Source organism: Macrobrachium nipponense, chromosome 48 (assembly GCF_015104395.2).
Source record: "Macrobrachium nipponense isolate FS-2020 chromosome 48, ASM1510439v2, whole genome shotgun sequence".
Taxonomy (NCBI): domain Eukaryota; kingdom Metazoa; phylum Arthropoda; class Malacostraca; order Decapoda; family Palaemonidae; genus Macrobrachium; species Macrobrachium nipponense.
This window is the reverse complement of record NC_087223.1, coordinates 8,486,216-8,507,011: the sequence shown is the minus strand read 5'-3', so window position 1 is coordinate 8,507,011 and position 20,796 is coordinate 8,486,216. Positions and strand designations below refer to the sequence as shown.

Genomic DNA, 20,796 nt, shown 5'->3' with positions numbered 1-20,796 from the left:
AAAGTTAGAAATTATGGATAGGCACAATTGCTAAAGGGTCAGGGCAGGTCACAGGGCGGATCAAAGCATTTCGGGATGGTTTGGTCAAGAGGGAGCGATGGAGGAGGAGGAGAAAGGGTAGAAGTTGGGAGAAAGAATGCACAATTTGGGAACAATGGGAGGAAGGAGAAGAGGAAGACCCACCCCGGAATGAATGGATTGGCAGGTGGTATGGAGGAAGTATTTGAGAGGAGGGGGGCTTTGGCATACAGAAAGTGAAAGTGTGTGATGCAATACTGAGGTGAGTGGCACAGTATGTTTGCCAGGAGGCTTGATGCCCTGATGATGAGTCAAAGCTTAATGCTGAAAAAATCATTATTCAACTAATAAGAAGAAATATAATGAGACTTGACAACTTTCCTAAATAAATCAGCAGTCTATTAACTAAACAACTAAGTAGGAAAGAACCATCGCTGTTGATCTCCAACCGCTGGAAAAAATTCCAGATTCAAGCATTCCCAATTCCAACTGACCTATGACCTCTTCTCATAACTGCAGAGTCTCTTGTCCTACCCCCTTGACCACGTGCCTGCACTGTGGCGCCTTCGAAACTTCCTTCTCTTCTGGTGGGTGGTGACCTGGTTTGTTAACACGATCTACAGGAGTAACCTCATTGCCGTTCTGACTGTTCCCGTGTTCCCTACGAAGATCCAGACTGCAGAGGGCCTGGCCAACAGCAAATACAGGTAATGGGAAAGGGAATGTTCTTGTGCTTCAAGAGAAAGCTTCATATTTCTTATGAGAATTTTAAAAAGGGTCATCTTTCTATTTCATGACCTGAAGACTATGCATGCTAGACTACGGGGAATTCGTGGACGAGGCTCTGGCAGAATCGACCCACCCGGTCCTCTCTCGACTGTCCAAAGTCCTGGACATGGTTCCTATCATAGACGACATAGAGTACACGGGAGAGGAGCAGTGCATCGAACTCGTCTTGGCTGGGACGCATGCACACATAGAGACATACTCCTACGTCAAGATCCTCTACAGCATGCTAGGCCATGGAGCTCAGGTCTACAGCCTTCGGGAGCAACTCTACCCGGGCCACTTGGCCTTCATGGTCAAGAAGAACACACCTTGGAAGTACAAGTTTGATACAGGGATGCAGTGGATGTTTGAGACAGGTCTGATACAGAAATGGCACAAGGATGCTATGGATGAATTCAGGGGATACTTGGAAACGGTAAGATTTACGCAGAACTGACATAATCAAGTGCGATACTACACCACATTTGCTATACATAACAAAAGCTGATGACAGGTCAATATTTTGTAAACAATCCAAAGTTCTGAAAAGGGCCTTATTTATTCTTATCTAATATACTGTACACAGAATGGAGACAGACAAATTGCAGAAAGCAGAACCTCTTCACTTTCAGAAGCTTTGTTACAATAACGTCAGACATTACAACACACAAAATAACTTTAAAACATTGTCCTCCTCAATTTCATTCATCCACTGACTTTCTCTTTTCAGAAACCTGCACCAGAGCTGGTACCTTTGTCCCTCGCCCACCTTCAAGGGCCATTCCTGATTTACATCCTTAGCATCCTTCTCGCCATCCTGGTGCTCCTGTGGGAAATCCTATACCATCCAAGAAAGAAGAAAACTCTCTCCAAGAAAAGAGAAATTTCAAAATATTGAGGCAATTCTTTCCAAAGAGGTGAAGTCACTCTTCATAATGAGATGTATTTTGAACTTATATGTGAATATTGATGGTATAATTAATTATTATTATTATCATCATTATTATTCACTTTCCCAGGAGAATGCAGAGGAAGCCTCCACAAAACAGAATAATAATAATAGCAACAGAAACTATAACATGGATGTTCTGTGATATTCAAATTCAGCTTTTTACCAAGACAGTTAACAAAACTATCAATAATTTTGGTTTTATTCACAAAAAAATAAAACATACTTGGATTTTAGTCTTAGATACATAATTGAAATCAGTAATTATTAAGTCACAGACATAAGAAATTTTGATAATGAGCTGAGTTGCATAAAGTTGGGAAATACAAAGTTTATTGTATACTTATTATTGTATGTCACTTCCAAAATTCATAATAAAAGACCACATTAGATCTAGTAAGTTTATTAATGTTTTCTTCAACACATTGACAAAGAACATATGTTTAACTAATTTGGCTTTACATAAACTGTATGACAGAAGAGCAAATGGAAGAGGGAACAGCCAAATAATTAGAAAAACTCAAAGACTTATAGAAGCTGCCTCTACTTATAACCAAAACCCACAAGACGACATTCATTGTACGGTGATGTTTTTAAAATAAAGGCTTCAAACCATGTATGGATACAGTAAGTACATTAGTACCATCAGATAACTGAAATAACTGGAATATATTCTGGCTATATGACAAAGTTTTCCACCAGAAATAATCTGAATAATAATAATGACAGAATGCACATACCAAAATCGTAATATTAATGTTACCGATATGCATATTTTTTCCAACAGTAATTTTAATCATAAAACAGAGCCTCACCTTCAGATTAGCTGGTGACCTGTCTTCACTAATGTAAAGGTTTATCCATATTGACGTCCAATCTACTCATCCTAAAGTTCTCCATGTTCCATTAATATAATGGGGATACAATTAAAAAAAGATCAGTTTCATTTCAGACAATGATATTGAAATGTACAATAATAATAAGTTTCTCACTAGAACTTACCTCAAAAGAGGGATTTTAGCTTTGACATACCCAGACTAACAAAATTTTCACTGGTATACCACTACATATGGCTTATGGTGCTATAAGCTAACAATTTTGTGGATTTGTTTGGTCATATGAAGAATGCCAATACATATATTTATTGGCTATTTTTGGTCAATACATTGCTCTAAAAAGGCCACAACAATAAGAAAAAAAATAAAATAAGCACACTCTTTTATTATCTAAAAACTGGAAACAATACATGTCAAACTTCATAAGTTTCTGTATCATTTACAAGATCAAAACAGTTAAAGAAGTATTTCTCTTATCTCGATAAAATGTCACAAAAGAATTCAACAAAAATCCTTTACTCTCAGACAAAAGACAAGCAAAGAAGATCAATTAATCTGAAAAATAAAATTGTAGCATACACTTGGCATGAAAACATAACTCAACTCAGCCATTTTTAAAGATAAACTATACATTCCCTTGACAACTCATTTTATACCACAACTGTCTAATTTGAACTCTCTTGTATATCCAGGCTTTTTCGTCCAATTACGCAACACATGATTTTTCAAAGTCCTCCATGCTGCCTGATAATTTCCTGATAACTCTTTACATTCTGTGTAGGTTTTACCATCACATGGCTCTGATACACTACTAGTCTTTTTCAACAATAAAACAAACTTCTGTAGAAGCACTTGTCGACAAATGCTGACCCAGCTCTTCGAAGTTCCAATGTTTTTCTTGGTAGTCCCTAACTTACAGCCATTGACCGAAACCTCGTGCTTACTGCTGTGGAAGTCAGTCAGGCTCCAGATCAAGGTGCTAGGGGACGGCTTCACCCGGTCTGGATCCGTGCAGTTGTTAGTGACGACAGATCGTGAATAGGGGAAGGCAGTGCTGGACTGGAAAATGCAAGGAATTATTTGTTGAAAACCTGGTGGTAAATTAACTTTCTGCAACTGATCTCTGAATCTGGCAAATACTGCTCTTTCCATTGCTTCTTGACTATAGGGACAGTGACCAATTGTGATACTTTCTAAATAAATTGGTTTTTCTAGGAATAGCATGAGTGATGCTCCTTGCACTCCCAAAACAGTCCACTTGAAAATTTTATCACTACAAGACATGGAAAGTGTGGGATCACCACGCCCTGGCTTCGTACGCAGAGCTCCTGTGACATGGTAGTTTGCACCTGGTACTTTCGGGTCTTCTAATTCCCCACTCACGCACTTTGCACCTGTTCTGTGAATATCTGTGGCTTCGATGGGCTTCTCTCCATTCTGAGTATGTGTATCTGTTATGTTGGAGCTGTTTTCTGAGATGTCTTGCAAACATACAGTCAGGTTACCTCTATTTTGGCAATTTAATGACTGATAAGAAAGAATGGAACTTCCATCTTGCATACTTTTTAGTTTCTTTAAAGGAGGTTGAACAATGCTCTCAAGACTTGACCTGTCTCCATCAATGAGGCTTTTACATGCGCCAGTGTTTACCTTATCTCCAAATATTACCTCTTTACCATCCAATAGTTCTTCCCCAAAACAGTCTTGAGAAAATTCTTGCTTTGAAAATATTGAAGCATCTCCACAAGGGGTATGGCTACTATAAAAGTGAAAAGAAAAGCCCGGTTTAATCCCAAACTTTCCATTCTCCTTGCGTTCAAGTACACTCCCACTTCCAGAAGCCGCCCGACCAATCTGATCGATAAGGTAGAGTAAGAAGGCTCTCCTTGCTATGACTTCTGCATGACTGTCATGAAGCACATTGCCATGATGAGGCAAAAGAGAAGCTCCAATGCATTTAGAGCCTGTGCCTAGAGAAACGACTTCTAAATTACCATCGGTGTCCCTTTTTACTACACACGCAAGTAGTGTGTATTCGCCGTCATCCTTTGGCTTTCCCATCTTCCCTAATGAGTTAAATTTCTTGGTGCAAGCGTCACTCACACGATCGGGAAAATTTTCCCCAAAGACACCTGTTACAGACATGCTACAAAAGACTTTGAAAATAACAGAACTACTGTATAATTACAGCAAATACAAAAATAAAAGACAGAAATGTTATGCACTAACCATTCATCAATATAAAACAATAGAATAACTGTACTCAGTGCAACATTGGGTCAGAGTAGTCATCATTCATCTCTGAGTCATCATCCTCTTCATCATCATCATCATTATCATCATCATCGTAGTCATCATCATTGTCATCCTCCTCATCTTCGCTGTACTGTTCGGTAGCACTCTTTCCAATGGGGATTATTTCACTGCCCTTTTGCATTATTCCTTGCAACTGCGCTTGGTACACTTGCTCTTGCTCCTGGAAAATCAAAACATATATTAGCGGCTACAAGAAGCTCACAGTTCCACATGCTTGCTATGGGGCAGAATTTCTGACTCTAAGCATCCCCCCGCAACCCCCACTAATGAATTCCATGCCTAACCAGAGACTCTTAGGATTGTTCAAGATAAATGTCAGTGCCTAAATTTGATAGGTTTACTAAATGCATGTCAAGACAAATTTCTTATTTTCATCTTACTTACTGTATGGATTTCAGTGTTTGAAACTGGTGGTCATCTAAAGAGGTAATTTGATTTAATGTTTTCCTAGATGCCTGTTTAGTCAAAGCTAACCAGTCTTCATTAACATCAAGTTTTCATTATCAAGTACAGGCTGCCTACAGTCAACAGTGTGTCCGATTTCATACACAATAGGATAAGCACAGGTTACCAGGGCATGATAATGGAACCTTACAACTAGCTTGCTGTGCCGGTAGAAACTTGTCACTGACTGATATAAAAAATCACTACTAATATGACAATTTGTCCAAAATTGCATTTTTCCTAACTATACAAACCTGAGGTCCTTTTACAATAGGAAGGTACTAGCGGCAGCTGGATAGGTCGTAAGCTTTCGAACAAGGGGTTCGGTAGTTAACTGCTTGTCCGACAGGCGCGCGACTGGGAGGTAAACAAATCACTTTTGCTTTTTGGCCCAAGCAAAAACTGCAAGAGTGAGGGGTGGCATGAGGTGGGACTATGTGTAAAAGGACCTCAGGTTTTGTATAGTTAGGAAAAATGCAATTTTGGACAAATTGTCATTTGCTCCGACACGGCATACAAACCCCTTCGGTCCTTTTACAATAGGAAGACTCACTTCTTGGTGGGAGGAATCTGAGTCTTTTGTGAACAGACTGGTGTTCGCCCAACCTTGGAATGCCTCCCTGGTCGTAAGAGCGAGGGAGGGATCCAAGCCTCTGTCCGATTGATCGGGTGTGCACCGCAGGATCAATGGTCAGACCTCTGGACCAAGTACTAAGAGAGAGGCAAGCGTATCTCTTCCGTACCAGCAAACAAGAACAAGTTCCTATTTGCAAGAGGCAACATAAAGTTATGGTTTGTCTCTTGTTGGCATCCACTTCCCCCCCCCTTGTAGGAGGAAGTGGTGGATATTCGCTCCCATCCCTAGTGAAAGGGATAGGATGGGGCTCTGTCGAGTAGCTCACCGGCATCTCGTCCTTATCCAGCAAGGTGATGACTGTATCCCTCTACCCACAGGTAGAGGGGGAGAAAAAGATAGGAAGAGAAGCCAGTCACTCTCTCATTCACTTATCTATTCTTACAGTCACACCAGGACTCGATGCTGTTCAGCCTGCTAGGGTTCTGGTTAGCTACACAACGTGTTGAGCAGCCACCACGGGTCCCAAGGAAAACGATCCAAGGACCTGTGGGCAATATCCAAAAGGTAGAAGGAGGTGCCAGTGGTCTGGTTGTACCAGAACCCTGCCTTCAGTACCTGCGCCACGGAGAAGTTCTTGTGTAACTCGAGGGAGATGTACTTCTAGGTCATCTTGGTGCTGACGAAGAGTCTTCAACACAGCCTGGGATGTCGAGTTTCTTCAGAAAGCGCGGTCGCGCTTTCACAGGACAAAGCAGCATCTCCTTCGCATCGAAGGCGGTGAAGTCCATTAGGGAGGGGATTGTGAAGGACTCTAACCGATCGTCAGGAACCGAAGGGTTCAGAGTCTTCGCTACGAATTCGGTACGAAATCGAGCGTCACGAATCCCCATCCCCTGGATGCTTGACTTTGCAGGAAAAGTCATGCAATTACCCTCAGAGGAAAAGAAGGGAATGGTCGTATGACCTATCCCTCTTCTCGACTTCGGTGATGTCCTGTACCCATACTGGTCTATCCGTCTGCAGCGAAGTTGTTCTTCTCGGTAGTGGATAGGACACCGACACTCAATGGTGGGTGTCGATGGTATGGGTACTGTGACAAGCCGTTAGGACGAAGAACATACTGTTATGGAACAACCGAGCTAAGTCCACAGCGAAGTTCGTAACAGACTTGGGCGCTCTGACAGCTGCCGAATGACTGCGTTTCGGTAGGAGGCAAGTTGTCCAAAGCACCCGAGCAAGTCACGTGACCTTCGCCTTAAAAAGGGTTATGCCAAGAGACTAAACAAATAATTTGTTCGTCACCGATGCCAGAAGGCGAGGTGATGATTCTCTTAAGGCATGTGCCCAACAGGCGAAAGTCAATTGCCTTCTAGAGACCGAGGTCCCTGATGGCAAGATATCTCATAGTATAGTTGATTCTCAGCTAAGGAGAAACAACACTATGTGTCGTTGAAGACGAAGGTGTACAGAAAAAGCAACCTACGTCTTCACGGCTGAACCGAGAGAAGGATTCTCCAAGATTCTGAACCTGTGCTACAAAGACTGAGAACGCTAACCGCGATCATTGCTGTCCGGTGAGGATCGTAGTTTGCAATAAAAAGCGGAGCGCTTTTCAGTAATGAAGACAGGGAAATACTGCCTGAAGAACTGCTTCTCATGGGCTGAACATTTGGAAGTAGAAGCTGTCAGGTCGGAGAGTAGGCGATGTCTTCTGACATATCTGTTAATTCGGGGCGAGCAATGAATAATTGCACACCTACGAATACGAGATATTTTGAAGACAAACTCAGATGTCTGCAAAAATCATTCGCATTATCGCTGTGCGATGCAGCGGAAGACTAGTACAGACTTCTGTTACCGTGCGGTAAACAGAAAGATGAGAGAGTCCAAGAGATATCTCTGTTGAAAATTCTCGCAATGTCGAAGGCGATGAAATCGAGCGTCACAGCAGTAGATGGTCCTTCATTATTGCGAGAATCCCCGTTAATCAGAGACCTAAGTCCATGATTGTTGGGCAGAGATACGGTTCGGTAGTCAATCAAACCAGGGGAGAGAGAGACGTAACGACCGTGCATCTCCGGAGACCTAGCTGATACTGAGCTGCTATCAGGCAGTTCAATACGCAGTAGCTCTCGGTGACTCGTCATCAACCTGAGTTGCCAGGTAATCCATTATTCCACGAAGGAATGCGTTCGGCTAGAACCATCGAGCATAAAGAATACGCTCGAGCAATTATATTTAACCGAAACGGATTCGGTAAATACAAAAGCTGATTTGGTGTTGTCGTGACAATACCAAGTATCTAAAATCGAAACTGATAACTGCTGGGAGGTTGCAGGCAACCCCGAGTTGCAGTTCAATTAAGATACAATTCGTCTCGGTCACCAACCATAGAGTTAACTACGGTATGCGCCTACCCCCCGGACAATTCAACTGTTAAAAGAATCATGTCGCGAGGGTAATATACGTAGTATATTTGTAGGTTCTGTACCACAACCTCCATCCTAAATTCTTTTCCTCTCGAGGAATGAGAATAAGGATTGGAGATCGACCGCCTTCGTTCTCTAGTCAAGAGAGTGAAGGAGAAGTCTTTCCCAAAGGAAAGCTTCAATGGTGAACAGAATACCGAAGACGATAGTTCAAGCCAAACTGGAAGTTCCCGTCCGTTCTTCTCTATTCCAGGTTAATCGCCTACTGTGAGATACTCTTCTTTCAGCAGCAGTCTTCTTCCAAATGCTAGAAATTACAGGAATTCGAGCATAAGCGAGGTTCCCGATTATCGTGTAACAATTATCGGGGATTCTCGCTCACTTTGGACCGTGGTCTCGACCTAAAGTGTTTTGGAGATCTTAAAAAACTCGAACACTCTGAGTGCGCTAGAAATTCCGTAGAATTCTAAGCACTGCGAAACCCCCCACCGAATTCGTCAAACGATATCGGCTGGTGGTCCTCTCGATTCCCGTAGAAATCGAGAAAGGGGCAGGATCCCTACCCTCCCAACGAAACCGGGGCTTACGTCAGGTAGGACCCGAAGGTCCCCCGGTAGCGCAGCCCCTAACGTGGGATCTTACAGAGACATCTCTGTAGGATCCCTCCCTTTCCCTCGTAGCCGTAAGGAGAGAGGGAATGGGGGAGGAATTGGATACTGGCTCGCCTTCCCAGCGGAACTAGCAGTTGGAGAAGAAAAGGAGCAGCCATCGCCTTACGGCGATGGCCTCTCAGAGCCTGGGAAAACGTATCATCTTCAGGAGAAAACGTTTTCCCCGAGGAGGGTTACGAACTCATACTGTAGGTAAGGGTCTGCCGCCACTGTGAACGTCGTCTGGGTGGGGCTGATCGACACCTGACAGGAGAGAGCCGATACCGTCCTCCGACTCATTCCAGTCCTCGTCGAGGTCGAAACCTCTCAGGAGGACCGAAGGGGTATTCAAATACGGTGTCCGAAGACACGTAGAAACGCCTCTGTCGCAGTAGAGGAGGTGAAGTAGCTTGTTCGACCGGCCAGAACTGGAGAGAGCCTTCTTGTCCGGAGACGAGAGACTACTGGTTCAACACAGTCGGCAAGCTCCGATCGCGGCAGACCCACCGTCGATTTGGGTTCCCTCTCGGGTCCCCAAAACGACTCGAGCCGAGACGTGGCTCTGCTGGTGGGAGCGGCGATCCTTCCCCGAGGTCGTTGTGCTGACGAATCAGCGCCATAACCTCGGCAAAGTTCCTCTGGATCTCGGAAGTCACAGCATCTTGCAGAGTGGGAACCGTTAAGCCCTTCGAACAAGAGGCATATTCCGAGAACCTTCCTCCTAAGAAGGGGGAACAGCGACAGCCCTCTCGGTCTTCTCCATCCACTTGCGCATACGTCCTGGCCGGTCCAAGAACCGTGCCTGGCACGTAGGGCGTCGTGGTGGGATCATGAGGGGCGCACCCCTCACGATCACTCCTCAATAACCTAGCTCCTCCCGGTGTAACCCGAGGAGGTTTAAAGGTACGGGAGAGGCAGACCTGACGCTCCCTCCTCGATCGCTGGCAGAACCAGCCAAGGCATTGGAGGGCCTGAAGCGGCGATCGTCAACCCGCGGTGGCGATCGAGCTGCAGGCCTGGTCGAACCGTCTCGCTGTGGAGAACGGCTGGACTGAGCACAGCGGCCCCGATCTCGAGTGTCAGAAGAGCTGGTGCTGGTTGCCGTACCCGATCGCTCTCTGTGAGAGCGACGGTCAGGCGACCTGCAGACTCCACTGTCACAGTGAGACCGGTGCTTGTCCTCACGGCACGTCACGTCGCTGGTTTCCAGCCGTGGCTGGCACCGGCGAACGGGAGGACCTCTTCCCAGCCTCAGCCCGTGGCCGGTCGTGGACCGTCACGTCCCCGCCCGGGTAGCCAGCTGGACGCCGCGAGAGCGAGAGCTGGTCTGGTGAGAGTCGCGTGAGCGGCTGTCACCAGTCTTCCGCCCCGTGCCGTGAACCTGACGCTGAGCGAGCTCAGAGGTCTGGTTCGGGTTGGCTGCACGGTCGCTGGTAGGGCGACCGTACACTCGGTACCTCCCGCGAACGAGAGGCCGAGACGGACCCTGATGCAGTGGCAGAACCACTGACCCCAGGCGAGGAAGTACCGGTGTTAGCCGGTACCCCTCTGGTCCCCGTAGTCTTCTTCCTTGCGGAAGAAGAGACGGGCCCCGCTCCCGAAGGAGCAGGAGGACCAGCGGAAGGAACCCTCCCGTCCCACCGAGGTGAGACGGGTCCCGAGAAGCTCCCGAGGGAGACTTCTTAGGAGGGAGGAGGCAACCTTCTTCTTCCTCGGCTGTGAAGCCTTAGAAGTCGAAGGGGAAGAGGCGGCAGCCGACGACGATGAAGAAGATGAAGACGACGACGACGACACCTTCCTCCTCTTCTTCGTCAGCTTCCTCAGGACAGACGTAAGATCTGAACCATCCAGGGCGGAGCCGGGGCTGCTGTAGCCGAAGCCACAGGGCCCGGACGCACCTGTACAGACAGACCATAGTCTGGGGTAGTACCACCACAAACAGGGACGACGTCAGCATGTATGGGCATCTCAGGAACAGCAAGGCACAGCCAGCATCAGCATCGGTAGGGACAGCCAGCGCAGCAACGGCAGGGACAGCCAGCGCAGCAACGGCAGAGCCCAGAATCGGCAGGTACGGCAGGCAGCACCGGAAACACAGGAAGTGGAGCAGCAGCCAGCAACATCCTGGTACCGGCGGCAGGTCCAGTGGGGCGAGGTCCTGATGGGCAGCGGAAGTGTGGTCGCGGTAGCGCGGCAAACACGAGCGGCGGCGGCACGCCCCCCTCTCGGTACGGCGAACGGCACTTCACAGCGGCTGTAGGCAAGACTGTTACCACGTGAGGCGAGTACACCAGGTGAGGAGGGACGTCGTCACCTGGAGCGTGGTCACCACTCCATGGGTGACCGCAGTAGGCCCAGACATAGAACTGCAGCCCCTGGGACACATAGCACGGCCATGCAAATGGCCCTGCAAAATGGAAGGACGCCCATACCTCACCAAGGTCCACCCTCGTGGCAGTAGCACCTGCGGAAATAACAGTAGTAGTGATTAGTGGGGGGGAAGTCCCCCCGCGGCGGGGAGGGGTGAGCCCCACACCGAACGAGTGGAAGACCCCGAATACAATTGTACATCGGGCACCGAGCGCCCTCCCCCGCGCTCGACGGATCGGGCGAGGAGAAGAACGCAGATAACCTCCCCCCCCCGAAGGGGAAGGGCCATCTGTGGGAGATCTGAGCCGGGGGGGGGGGGTTATCCGTTCCCCCAACCCCCGCACAGCACCCATGTACCCAACAATAATAAAAGAGCCCGAGAGCAATCGTGCCCTCGGCCCGAATGCAAGGGCATAAGGATCAATTCCACCTGACTGAGCGGAACTTGAACCAAATAAATATTGATGCAATCAATAATAAAAGGAATAAAATAAAATGAAAAGAATCTTGCATTACGATTCACTTCACAATGAATATGGGCTCGGATCGAGCGCATTTGCGCCCTCGGACCGAGTGCAAGGGTAAAAGGATCCATTCCCGATTATGAACGGAAACCTTGATCCATAATGAATTGATGCAATCAAATATATATGAAAATGAAAAAGAATACTGCGCTTGCGATTTCACTTCATAACAAATAAAAAGGGAAGTATCAATTCCCGGGAAATAGCGGAAACATTGATCCAAGTAAATAATGCAATCTCAATAAAATATGAAAATGAAAAAGAACTGCACTTGCGATTTCACTTCATTCAAATAAAAATGATATTGTTAAACTACAATAAAGTTTTTGTACATACTTACCTGGCAGATATATACTTAGCTATAGTCTCCGACGTTCCGACAGAATTTCAAATCTCGCGGCACACGCGACAGGTAGGTCAGGTGGTCTACCTTACCCGCCGCTGGGTGGCGGGCGTATGAACCAATCTATCTCTCCAGCCAGATTTTTTTTCCCTTTCACCTGTCTCCTGAGGGGAGGCTGGGTGGGCCATTAGACGTATATATCTGCCAGGTAAGTATGTACAAAACTTTATTGTAGTTTAACAATATCATTTTTGTACATGAACTTCCCTGCCAGATATATACTTAGCTGATTGGCACCCTTGGTGGAGGGTAAGAGACAGCTAAAGTAATAAGGAGAGATAAGAAACAACTGATGTTGTAGGATATAAATAACCTTGGTTCTTACCTGTTCAGGCAGAAGACTTCATTGATATTATCTCTGAGTCTGCGTTGCCTGGAGAGCTACAGCTAGGACGTGACCTGATGCTGAAAGACTCTCGGATCTACCACTGGGATATGTGATCCCTTTGTGTGGTAGAATCCAAGTCGGATCCTGTTAAAGGGAGTTCGTCCCTATCTTAACAGGTCCTAACCACTACTACTGCAAGGAGCCACACTCATCAGACCACCTAACCAAACTACTAAAGATTAGTATTACGACCTAAAGAGATGCCTTCATGCATCCTCTTTAAGGCAACCAACAACAACAAATACAAGGGGGAAAAATTTATACTACTAAACAGGATGAGTTCCAGCTCCCTGCCCCAGCACTGAATCCGCAGATACGTACGGGCCCAAGGCGAAGCATTTTTCGTAAGTGATTCTCACATCACGTAAGTAGTGGTTCGCGAACACTGACTGACATCTCCAGAATGTTGTCTCCATCAGATTTCGCACGGACATATTCTTGTTGAAAGCAAGAGAAGTTGCTATGGCTCTTACTTCGTGTGCTTTCACTTTAAGAAGCCTAAGATGTTCTTCTCTGCAGGATCCGTGTGCTTCTTTGATGAGGCTTCTCAAGAGAAGGACAATGCGTTCTTCGCAATGGACGAGTAGGCTCTTTTACTGAACACCACAGGACCTCTCGGTTGGCTTTCAGTTGCTCTTTTCTTCTAAGGTAGTATTTCACCATTCTCACTGGGCAAAGAGTTCTCTCGGGTTCTTCTCCTACCAAAGAAGATAACCCACGAATCTCGAAGTTCTTGGGCCATGGACTTGATGGGTTCTCATTCTTGCAAGAAAACCAGGAAGGAAAGAGCAAATGAGAGAGTCCTCCTTAAAACCCACATTACCATCAATCGCCTGAAGCTCACTCACTCTTCTGGCGGAAGCTAGAGCCATCAAAAAAACAGAGTCTTCCTGGTAAGGTCTCTGAATGAGGCTGAATTAGGTTCAAAACTAGAGGACCCAGGAATTGAAGGACTACATCCAAATTCCAGCTAGGTGTCTTAGGATACTGCATTTTTCGTTGTATTAAACGACCTAATAAGGTCCTGTAGGTCCTTATCTTCCGATAAGTTGAGGCCCCTGTGCCTGAAGACATTCGCCAACATACTACGATAGCCTTTAATCGTCGAAACGACTAAGCCACATTCTTGTCTTAAGAGAATAAAAGAAGTCTGCAATTTGATTCACAGAGGTACTGGAAGAGGAAACGTTATTCCTCTTGCACCATCTTCTGAAGAACATCCCACTTCGATTGGTACACTCGTAATGTGGAAGACCTTCTCGCTCTAGCGATTGCCTTAGCAGCTGCTGACGAAAAGCCTTTCGCTCTGACCAGTTTCTGGACAGTCTGAAGCCAGTCAGACTGAGAGCGGGGAGGTTTTTGTGGTACCTGTCGAAGTGGGGCTGTCTGAGTAGATCGCTCCTTAGAGGAAGCGATCTTGGAAAATCCCACTAGCCATTCCAGCACCTCTGTGAACCAATCTTGTGCTGGCCAAAAGGGAGCTATCAAAGTCATCCTCGCGGAATCTGACTCTGCGAACTTTTTTTAAAGTCAACCCCAGAATCTTGAAGGGTGGAAACGCGTATACATCGAGTCCTTTCCAATCGAGTAGGAGGGCGTCTATCCCTATTGCTCCTGATCCGAGATGGGAGAGCAATACAGATCCAGTCTTTTGTTCTTTGCAGTTGCAAACAGGTCTAAGAGAGGCCTGCCCCACAACTTCCAAAGGCTCTGGCAAACATCTTGGTGCAGAGTCCACTCTGTGGGAAGGACCTGATCTTTCCTGCTGAGGAGATCTGCCCTTACATTCCTTTCTCCCTGTACGAATCTGGTGAGAAGTTTTATCCCCCTTCTTCTGTCCACAGAAGAAGATCTCTTGCTGTTTCGTACGAGAGAAGGAATGCGTCCCCCCTGTTTCCTGATGTATGCCAGAGCCGTGGTGTTGTCCGAGTTTATTTGCACAACTGCTCCTGTCACATCTGACTCGAACTCCTTCAGAGCAAGCCACACGGCTATTAGTTCTTTCCTGTTGATGTGCCAGGAAGACTGGTCCCCCATCCAGGTTCCTGACACCTCCTTGGTTCCCAGAGTCGCCCCCCAACCTGTTTCCTCCGACGCATCGGAGAACAACACCAGGCTGGGTTTCTGGGATTGAAGAGGCAGTCCCTGCGAGAACTTGTCGGATCCGCCCACCATGCTAACTCCTTCTTGATTTGAAGAGTAATTGACAGGGAGAACTTCAAATCCTGAGAAGGACGACTCCATTCCGATGAAGAAAGAATTGGAGCGGTCTCAGGTGCAACCTTCCTAGGGAAACAAATTGCTCCAGTGAGGAGAGCGTCCCCAGCAGACTCATCCTACTCCCTCACTGTGCATACTTCTTTCCCTAAGAAGGTTGTTACTTTTTCGAGTCCCCGGGCTATCCTCTCCTGTGACGGAAAAGCCCGAAAACTCAGAGAGTTCATCTGGATCCCCAGAAATAAACGCACTCTTGAGCGGAATCAGACTGACTTCTGCAGATTGACCAGAAGTCCTAAGGAATAAGTCAAATCCAGGGTTTTCTTCAAGTCCTTCAGACAACGATCTCTGGAATTGGCCCTTATAAGCCAATCGTCGAGATAGAGCGAAATCCTCACCCCTTCCAGGTGAAGCCATTGTGCCACATTCCTCATGATGGCCGTAAAGACTTGGGGGGCCGTGGAGGAGGCCAAAACACAGGGCCCTGAATTGGAAGATTCTTCCCCCCATCATGAATCTTAGAAACTTCCCTCGAGGAAGGATGGATTGGTACGTGGAAGTAAGCGTCCTGTAAGTCCAAGGACACCATCCAGTCCCCTGGACGGAGTGCTGCTAACACCGAGGCAGTGGTCTCCATCGTGAACTTCTTCTTTCGACGAAGAAGTTCAGGGCGCTTACATCCAACACCGGTCTCCATCCCCCTGAGGATTTTCGGAACTAGGAACAGGCGGTTGTAAAAGCCTGCCGAAAGATGATCTGCCACTAGTTCGTAGCCTCCTTTTCCAGCATCTGGTCTACCGCTAGTCGGAGGGCTTGATTCATGATGGGGTCCCTGTATCTGGCCGTCAACTCCCTCGGGGTATTCGTCAAGGGAGGCCTCGAAGAGAACGGGATTAGATAGCCCTTCCTCAAAATTGACAGGGTCCAGGCATCTGCGTCTTTCTGGGCCCAGACTTCTGCAAACTGTAAAAGCCTGGCGCCTACAGTTGTCTGAAGGACTTGAGTCTTACTTGGGAGGTTTGATTGACTTCGTAAAAGTCCTCCCTCTTCTGTTTGGTTTTCCGACCTCTGAACGAAGAGGATCTAGAGGTAGATGCCCCTCGAAAGGGTTCCTGAGAGGTCGGCTTAGCTTTCTTTGTCTTAGTCTGGAAGGCAGGGCGCGGCTTCCTTGCAGACTGTGCTAGAAGGTCCTGCGTAGCTTTGGCAGAGAGAGCCTTCGAAATGTCTTGAACCAGGTGTTTAGGAAAAAGCAAAGACGATCTCTGAGCATGTGAGACCGACTTTGTTAAAATGAGCAAAATACTGATCTTTTCTTCAAGACCCCTGCTCCAAACAGTGAAGCTATTTCGCTGGCCCCATCTCTCACCGATTTATCCATACAGGATAAGACACAATTCAAATCCTCCGGAGAAAACGTGTCCGGCCTTGAGTTTTCTTGGCTAGGACTCCGAGGGACCAATCGAGAAAGTTGAAAAACTTTCCAAGACTCTAAAATGCCTTTTAGAATGTGATCCATTTCATTCATTGCCCACGTTGTTCTGGCCGAATTCAAAGCTGATCTTCTAGTGGCGTCTACTAGTGCCGAAAAATCTGCGTCAGCTGAAGACGGAAGGCCCAGTCCCAAGGGTTCTCCTGTCTCATACCAAAATCAAAATCCTGTCCTTCCTGAAAGCTTCGACGGAGGGAAGGCAAACATTGTTTTCCCCGCTTCCTCTTTAGTACGCATCCATGAACCGAAACTCTTGAGCGCTTTCTTCATAGAAAGAGTCGGCTTCATTCTCACACACGAAGATCCTTTCGTTGCTTTCGCTGTGGAGAACAACGATGTGGAGAAGGAGGAGCAAGTAGGGCTCAAAGACTCTCCGAACTCCTGAAGGAGAAGTTCTGTGAGCTTCTGTACGAAGAAACTGTTGCCGATGTATTAGTTTCTTCCTCAGAGGCTTCCTGGTCTTCTTGAGGAGGAGAACGGGGATGAGGATCCTTATGAGGAATCCTTAGATGATTTCCTAGCTGGGGTACAGTGCGATGAAGGAGACAAAAACGTTCTTGAATGAGGAGAAGGATTCCAAAGTAGAAAGGCGTACAGGAGAACGACGAGTTGTAAAAGAAGGGCGCTTATCCGAAAATTCTTGTCTAAACTCGCATTCTCTAGAAAGACCACGTCTATCCCTAGGGAAACTACGAGAGGGAGAGCGCCTGCTAAGATCCTGTCGCCGATCGTGAGGTGAGCGGCTATTAGGCGCCGAGCGCCTATCTGTCACAGGGCGCTTAGTGGAATCCTGGCGCCTACCAAGCGGCGAAACGTTGCTAAAAATATGGGCGCCTTTCAGGAGCAGGGCGCTTTAGAGGCTCTTGATGCCTACGAAGCGGAGAGCGGCTGTTTCTACGCTCCGAGCGCTTAAACGGAAACAGGGCGTTTTCTGCGAGATCTTGGTCCTTACCAAGGGGAGAAAGTCGTCTGTAAGGCTCCGAGGCGCCTAACAGAATCAGGGCGCTTGAGGCGTTCTTTGACTTCTAGCAAGAGGAGACCGATCAGGAGTAGGGAGTCTCGAGAACGAAGAGCGCCTACTAGGAGAACGAAGCAAACGAGAATCAAGGTGTCTTTCCCTCCAGGAGAACAGCTACTAAACGAATGACGCTTACCAGGAGCAGGGCTCCTACTAGACTCTTGATGTCTTACAGGGGAGGAGCGAACTCCGTGCGATGAGCGCCTACCAGTCACGTTATCCAACGCCCGACTACAGTAGTCGGAAGGAGAAGTGCGCCTACTTTCAGAAGGGCATTGCCCTAGGTTCTCTGAGAAGACGAGGAGAATAAAGAAAGACGGAGACGACGAACCAAGTCTTCTATGACCTGAGCGACTCTCTCTTCTTGCACGAACTCTAGAAGAAGGAGAAACAGAAGGGGCTGAGCGTCTACCCGAGGCAGGAATCCGATTTGAGGAAATATCTTCATATCCAAGGAGCGCCTATCCGTCGAAATGGCGTCTCGACACCTCCGAGCGGGAGTGGTGTCCTTCCTCTGTGAAATGTTACGATGAGTAGAATAATCCTCAAAAGAAGGAGAACGCCGATTACAGGAGAGCGCTCTTCCGACGAAACGCGTCTCGATCTCTTGATCGGGAGAGACAAATCCTTCCTTCTACGCGATCTCGATGCCAAGGATTCCGCCAAGGCTGTGATCTGAGCTTGTAGGCCCGCTAGTACTCGAGAAGGAGAGTCCCCAGGATCTTCTTTCCGAAGCAAGCTCAGCGCGAGGCGCGGGAGAAGGAGGGCGATCACCTGATCTCCTAGGCTTCTTTGCTTGCAAGGAAGCTACATCAGAAAAGTCTTCTGGGCTGGACGCTAACGTACTGAAGGGAGCCTCCGCAGCCCTCTTCAACGGGCGTGACGCCTCCTTAGAGCTCCACCCACGCTTCGGCGAAGGAGAAGAGGATGACGAAAAACACTGGCGAAGAATATTCTTCTTCTTTACCGATCCAAGGCAGCCTGGGGGGAGCGAACTTTCAGGATCTGCCGAGGGGACGCCTGACCGGTGGGGGCTCTCCCTAGCCCTCCTGCGGCTTTCCGACTTTCCTCCTCCACTGGAACTGGGAGTCTGGAAGAGGTCTAGGCCTGGAGGCACTAAGGAGCCGGTCAGACGCACCCTCCACATCAACTGGGTACACTGCACTTTATCATCACTGACACTCTTACCTTGCTCAGTACGAAGATTCTTGTCTTCCTTAGAACACAAGGAAGCTTTTGAGGCCGCCGCCTCCGAAGACGAATCTACGGCTTCGGTGCGGGGAGCAGGAGCCGAGACCTGGGAGGAAGGTTCTAAAACTACAATAATGTTAGTTTCATTCTCACTCATTCTCGACCTGCTCGAGCTCCTTGAAGAAGCTTTACGTACCCTATCCCCTTTCAAGTTTCCTAATATAAGAAGAAAGAGCCTTATATTCATCTTCGTTCAAAACCTCACACTCTTGACACGGGTTACTAAACGAACATTCATTCCCCCCTACATTTAACACAGAAAGTGTGGAGGGTCCCACCGCACGCTTTTTTCGGTAACCTCACCTTACATCCATCGGTCACACATACTCTAAACAAAATGATATTGTTATGATACAATAAAGTTTCATACATACTTACCTGGCAGATATATACATAGCTAAGACTCCGTCGTCCCTGACAGAAATTCAAATTTCGCGCCACTCGCTACAGGTAGGTCAGGTGATCTACCGGCCTGCCCTGGGCGGCAGGACTAGGAACCATCCCCGTTTTCTATCATATTTTCTCTCTTCCACCTGTCTCCTGCGGGGAGGTTGGGTGGGCCTTTAATTGTATATATCTGCCAGGTAAGTATGTATGAAACTTTATTGTATCATAACAATATCATTTTCATACAATCAACTTACCTGTCAGATATATACATAGCTGATTGGCACCCTTCGGTGGAGGGTAAGAGACAGCTACTATATGGAATAGACAGGTAAACAACATATGTTGTAGGTATAAAATACCTTGGTTCCTACCTGATAGGTGGTAGACTTTCGTGGGTGTTTGCCCAGTAGTCCTGCATCACCTCAAGAAACTTTAGCGAGATATATGATCTATGGCCAAGAGTTCTTGTGGGTCTGCCGATGGGGTCTTTATCCACTTACTCGGCAGAGCCTAAAAGGACTTTGTCAATGGGTGCTGATCCACTTATATGACAATACACCTTATGAAGGAGCACACAACCAATCCCGACCACCTGATCCTAACCATATGTTAGAACTAAGGATTGTTACGAGTTATCCCCGAACTCGTCACAACAACCGTAACTCGAAAAAACCACTAACGCACACATACATAATTTTCAAAAAAATTATACTCATCTAATTGGATATGACAAGCGTCTCTTACTGAACAAAACAGACGGCCGCCCGTGCGAGCCTAAGTCCTCCATTGTTCGAAGAGACTCTCGAACATATCCAAAAAGAAGAAAAGTATATACATTTTAAGGATTGGTGTCGGCTCCCGTACCCAGAATCGTATCCGCCGATACGAAAGGACCTAGAGAAAAACACTTCTCATATGTCACACGAACGTCTTTCAAGTAATGAGATGCAAATACTGAGTTGCATCTCCAATGTCGTATCTATGATGTTTTTAAGCGACATATTCTTATAAAACGAGAGAGACGTCGCTACAGCTCTTACTTCATGAGCTTTTACTCTCAGTAGTTGTAACTGTTCGTCAGGACAGACCTTATGAGCGTCCGTAATGACGTTTCTTACAAAGAACGCCAGAGCATTCTTGGACATCAGTCTTGTGGGGTCTTTTACCGCGCACCAAAGACCTTGTCTAGAGCCTCCCAACTGACGCTTTCTCTGAAGGTAGAACTTCAGCGCTCTAACAGGGCATAGAGACCTCTCTGCTTCTCTGCCTACGAGACTCGACATTCCTTTGACTTCGAATGACTTAGGCCAGGGATTCATGGGATTCTCGTTTTTCGCTAAAAAACAGGGTCTTAAACGAGCAAATAGCCGAGTCTCCCTTGAATCCTACTTTATCCTGCAGAGCTTGTAATTCACTAATTCTCTTTGCCGTAGCTAAAGATAATAGGAATAGGCATTTTCTAGTTATGTCTCTAAACGATGCCAGATGAGGAGGTTCGAATCTATCCGATGACAGATATTTGAGGACTACGTCCAGGTTCCAGTTCGGAGGTACTGGTTCCTTAGACTTTGAAGTCTCAAAAGATCTTATGAGATCGTGGAGATCTTTATTATTTGCCAGATCTAATCCTCTGTTCCTGAATACAGCCGAGAGCATACTTCTGTATCCCTTTATTGTGGATACGGCTAGCTGAGATTTTTCTCTCAGGAATAGCAGGAAATCAGCAATTTCCGCTATAGAGGTAGTGGAGGAGGACAAC

The 20,796-nt window shown here is 47.0% G+C and overlaps 3 protein-coding genes across 4 annotated transcripts in view; 1 reads left to right on the top strand and 2 right to left on the bottom strand.

Moving 5' to 3' along the window:
• The window catches only part of LOC135205033 (uncharacterized), a 2,484-nt gene extending 365 nt beyond the window's left edge, over positions 1–2,119 (top strand). The window contains exons 2-4 of the mRNA XM_064235294.1: positions 538–725; positions 823–1,222; positions 1,517–2,119. Of these exons, the coding sequence (XP_064091364.1) occupies positions 538–725; positions 823–1,222; positions 1,517–1,684 (756 nt within the window). The 3' untranslated portion in view covers positions 1,685–2,119. The remainder of the gene's footprint in view (positions 1–537; positions 726–822; positions 1,223–1,516) is intronic.
• Positions 2,120–2,122: 3 nt separating this feature from the next.
• On the bottom strand, positions 2,123–4,716 carry LOC135205032 (tRNA-specific adenosine deaminase 1-like). The gene has a single exon (XM_064235293.1). The coding sequence runs from the start codon at positions 4,714–4,716 to the stop codon at positions 3,217–3,219; it is 1,500 nt and encodes a 499-aa protein (XP_064091363.1). The 3' UTR covers positions 2,123–3,216.
• A 118-nt stretch (positions 4,717–4,834) lies between these two features.
• LOC135205034 (anaphase-promoting complex subunit 15-like) overlaps positions 4,835–20,796 on the bottom strand; it is a 49,378-nt gene continuing 33,416 nt past the window's right edge. For both annotated transcript variants that reach the window (XM_064235295.1, XM_064235296.1), the window contains one exon: positions 4,835–5,047. In XM_064235295.1, the coding sequence (XP_064091365.1) occupies positions 4,835–5,047 (213 nt within the window). The remainder of the gene's footprint in view (positions 5,048–20,796) is intronic.

What these genes read in the sequence shown, in the direction of transcription:
- LOC135205032 (XM_064235293.1), bottom strand. Translation starts at nt 4,716, where the DNA reads ATGTCTGTAACAGGTGTCTTTGGGGAAAATTTTCCCGATCGTGTGAGT.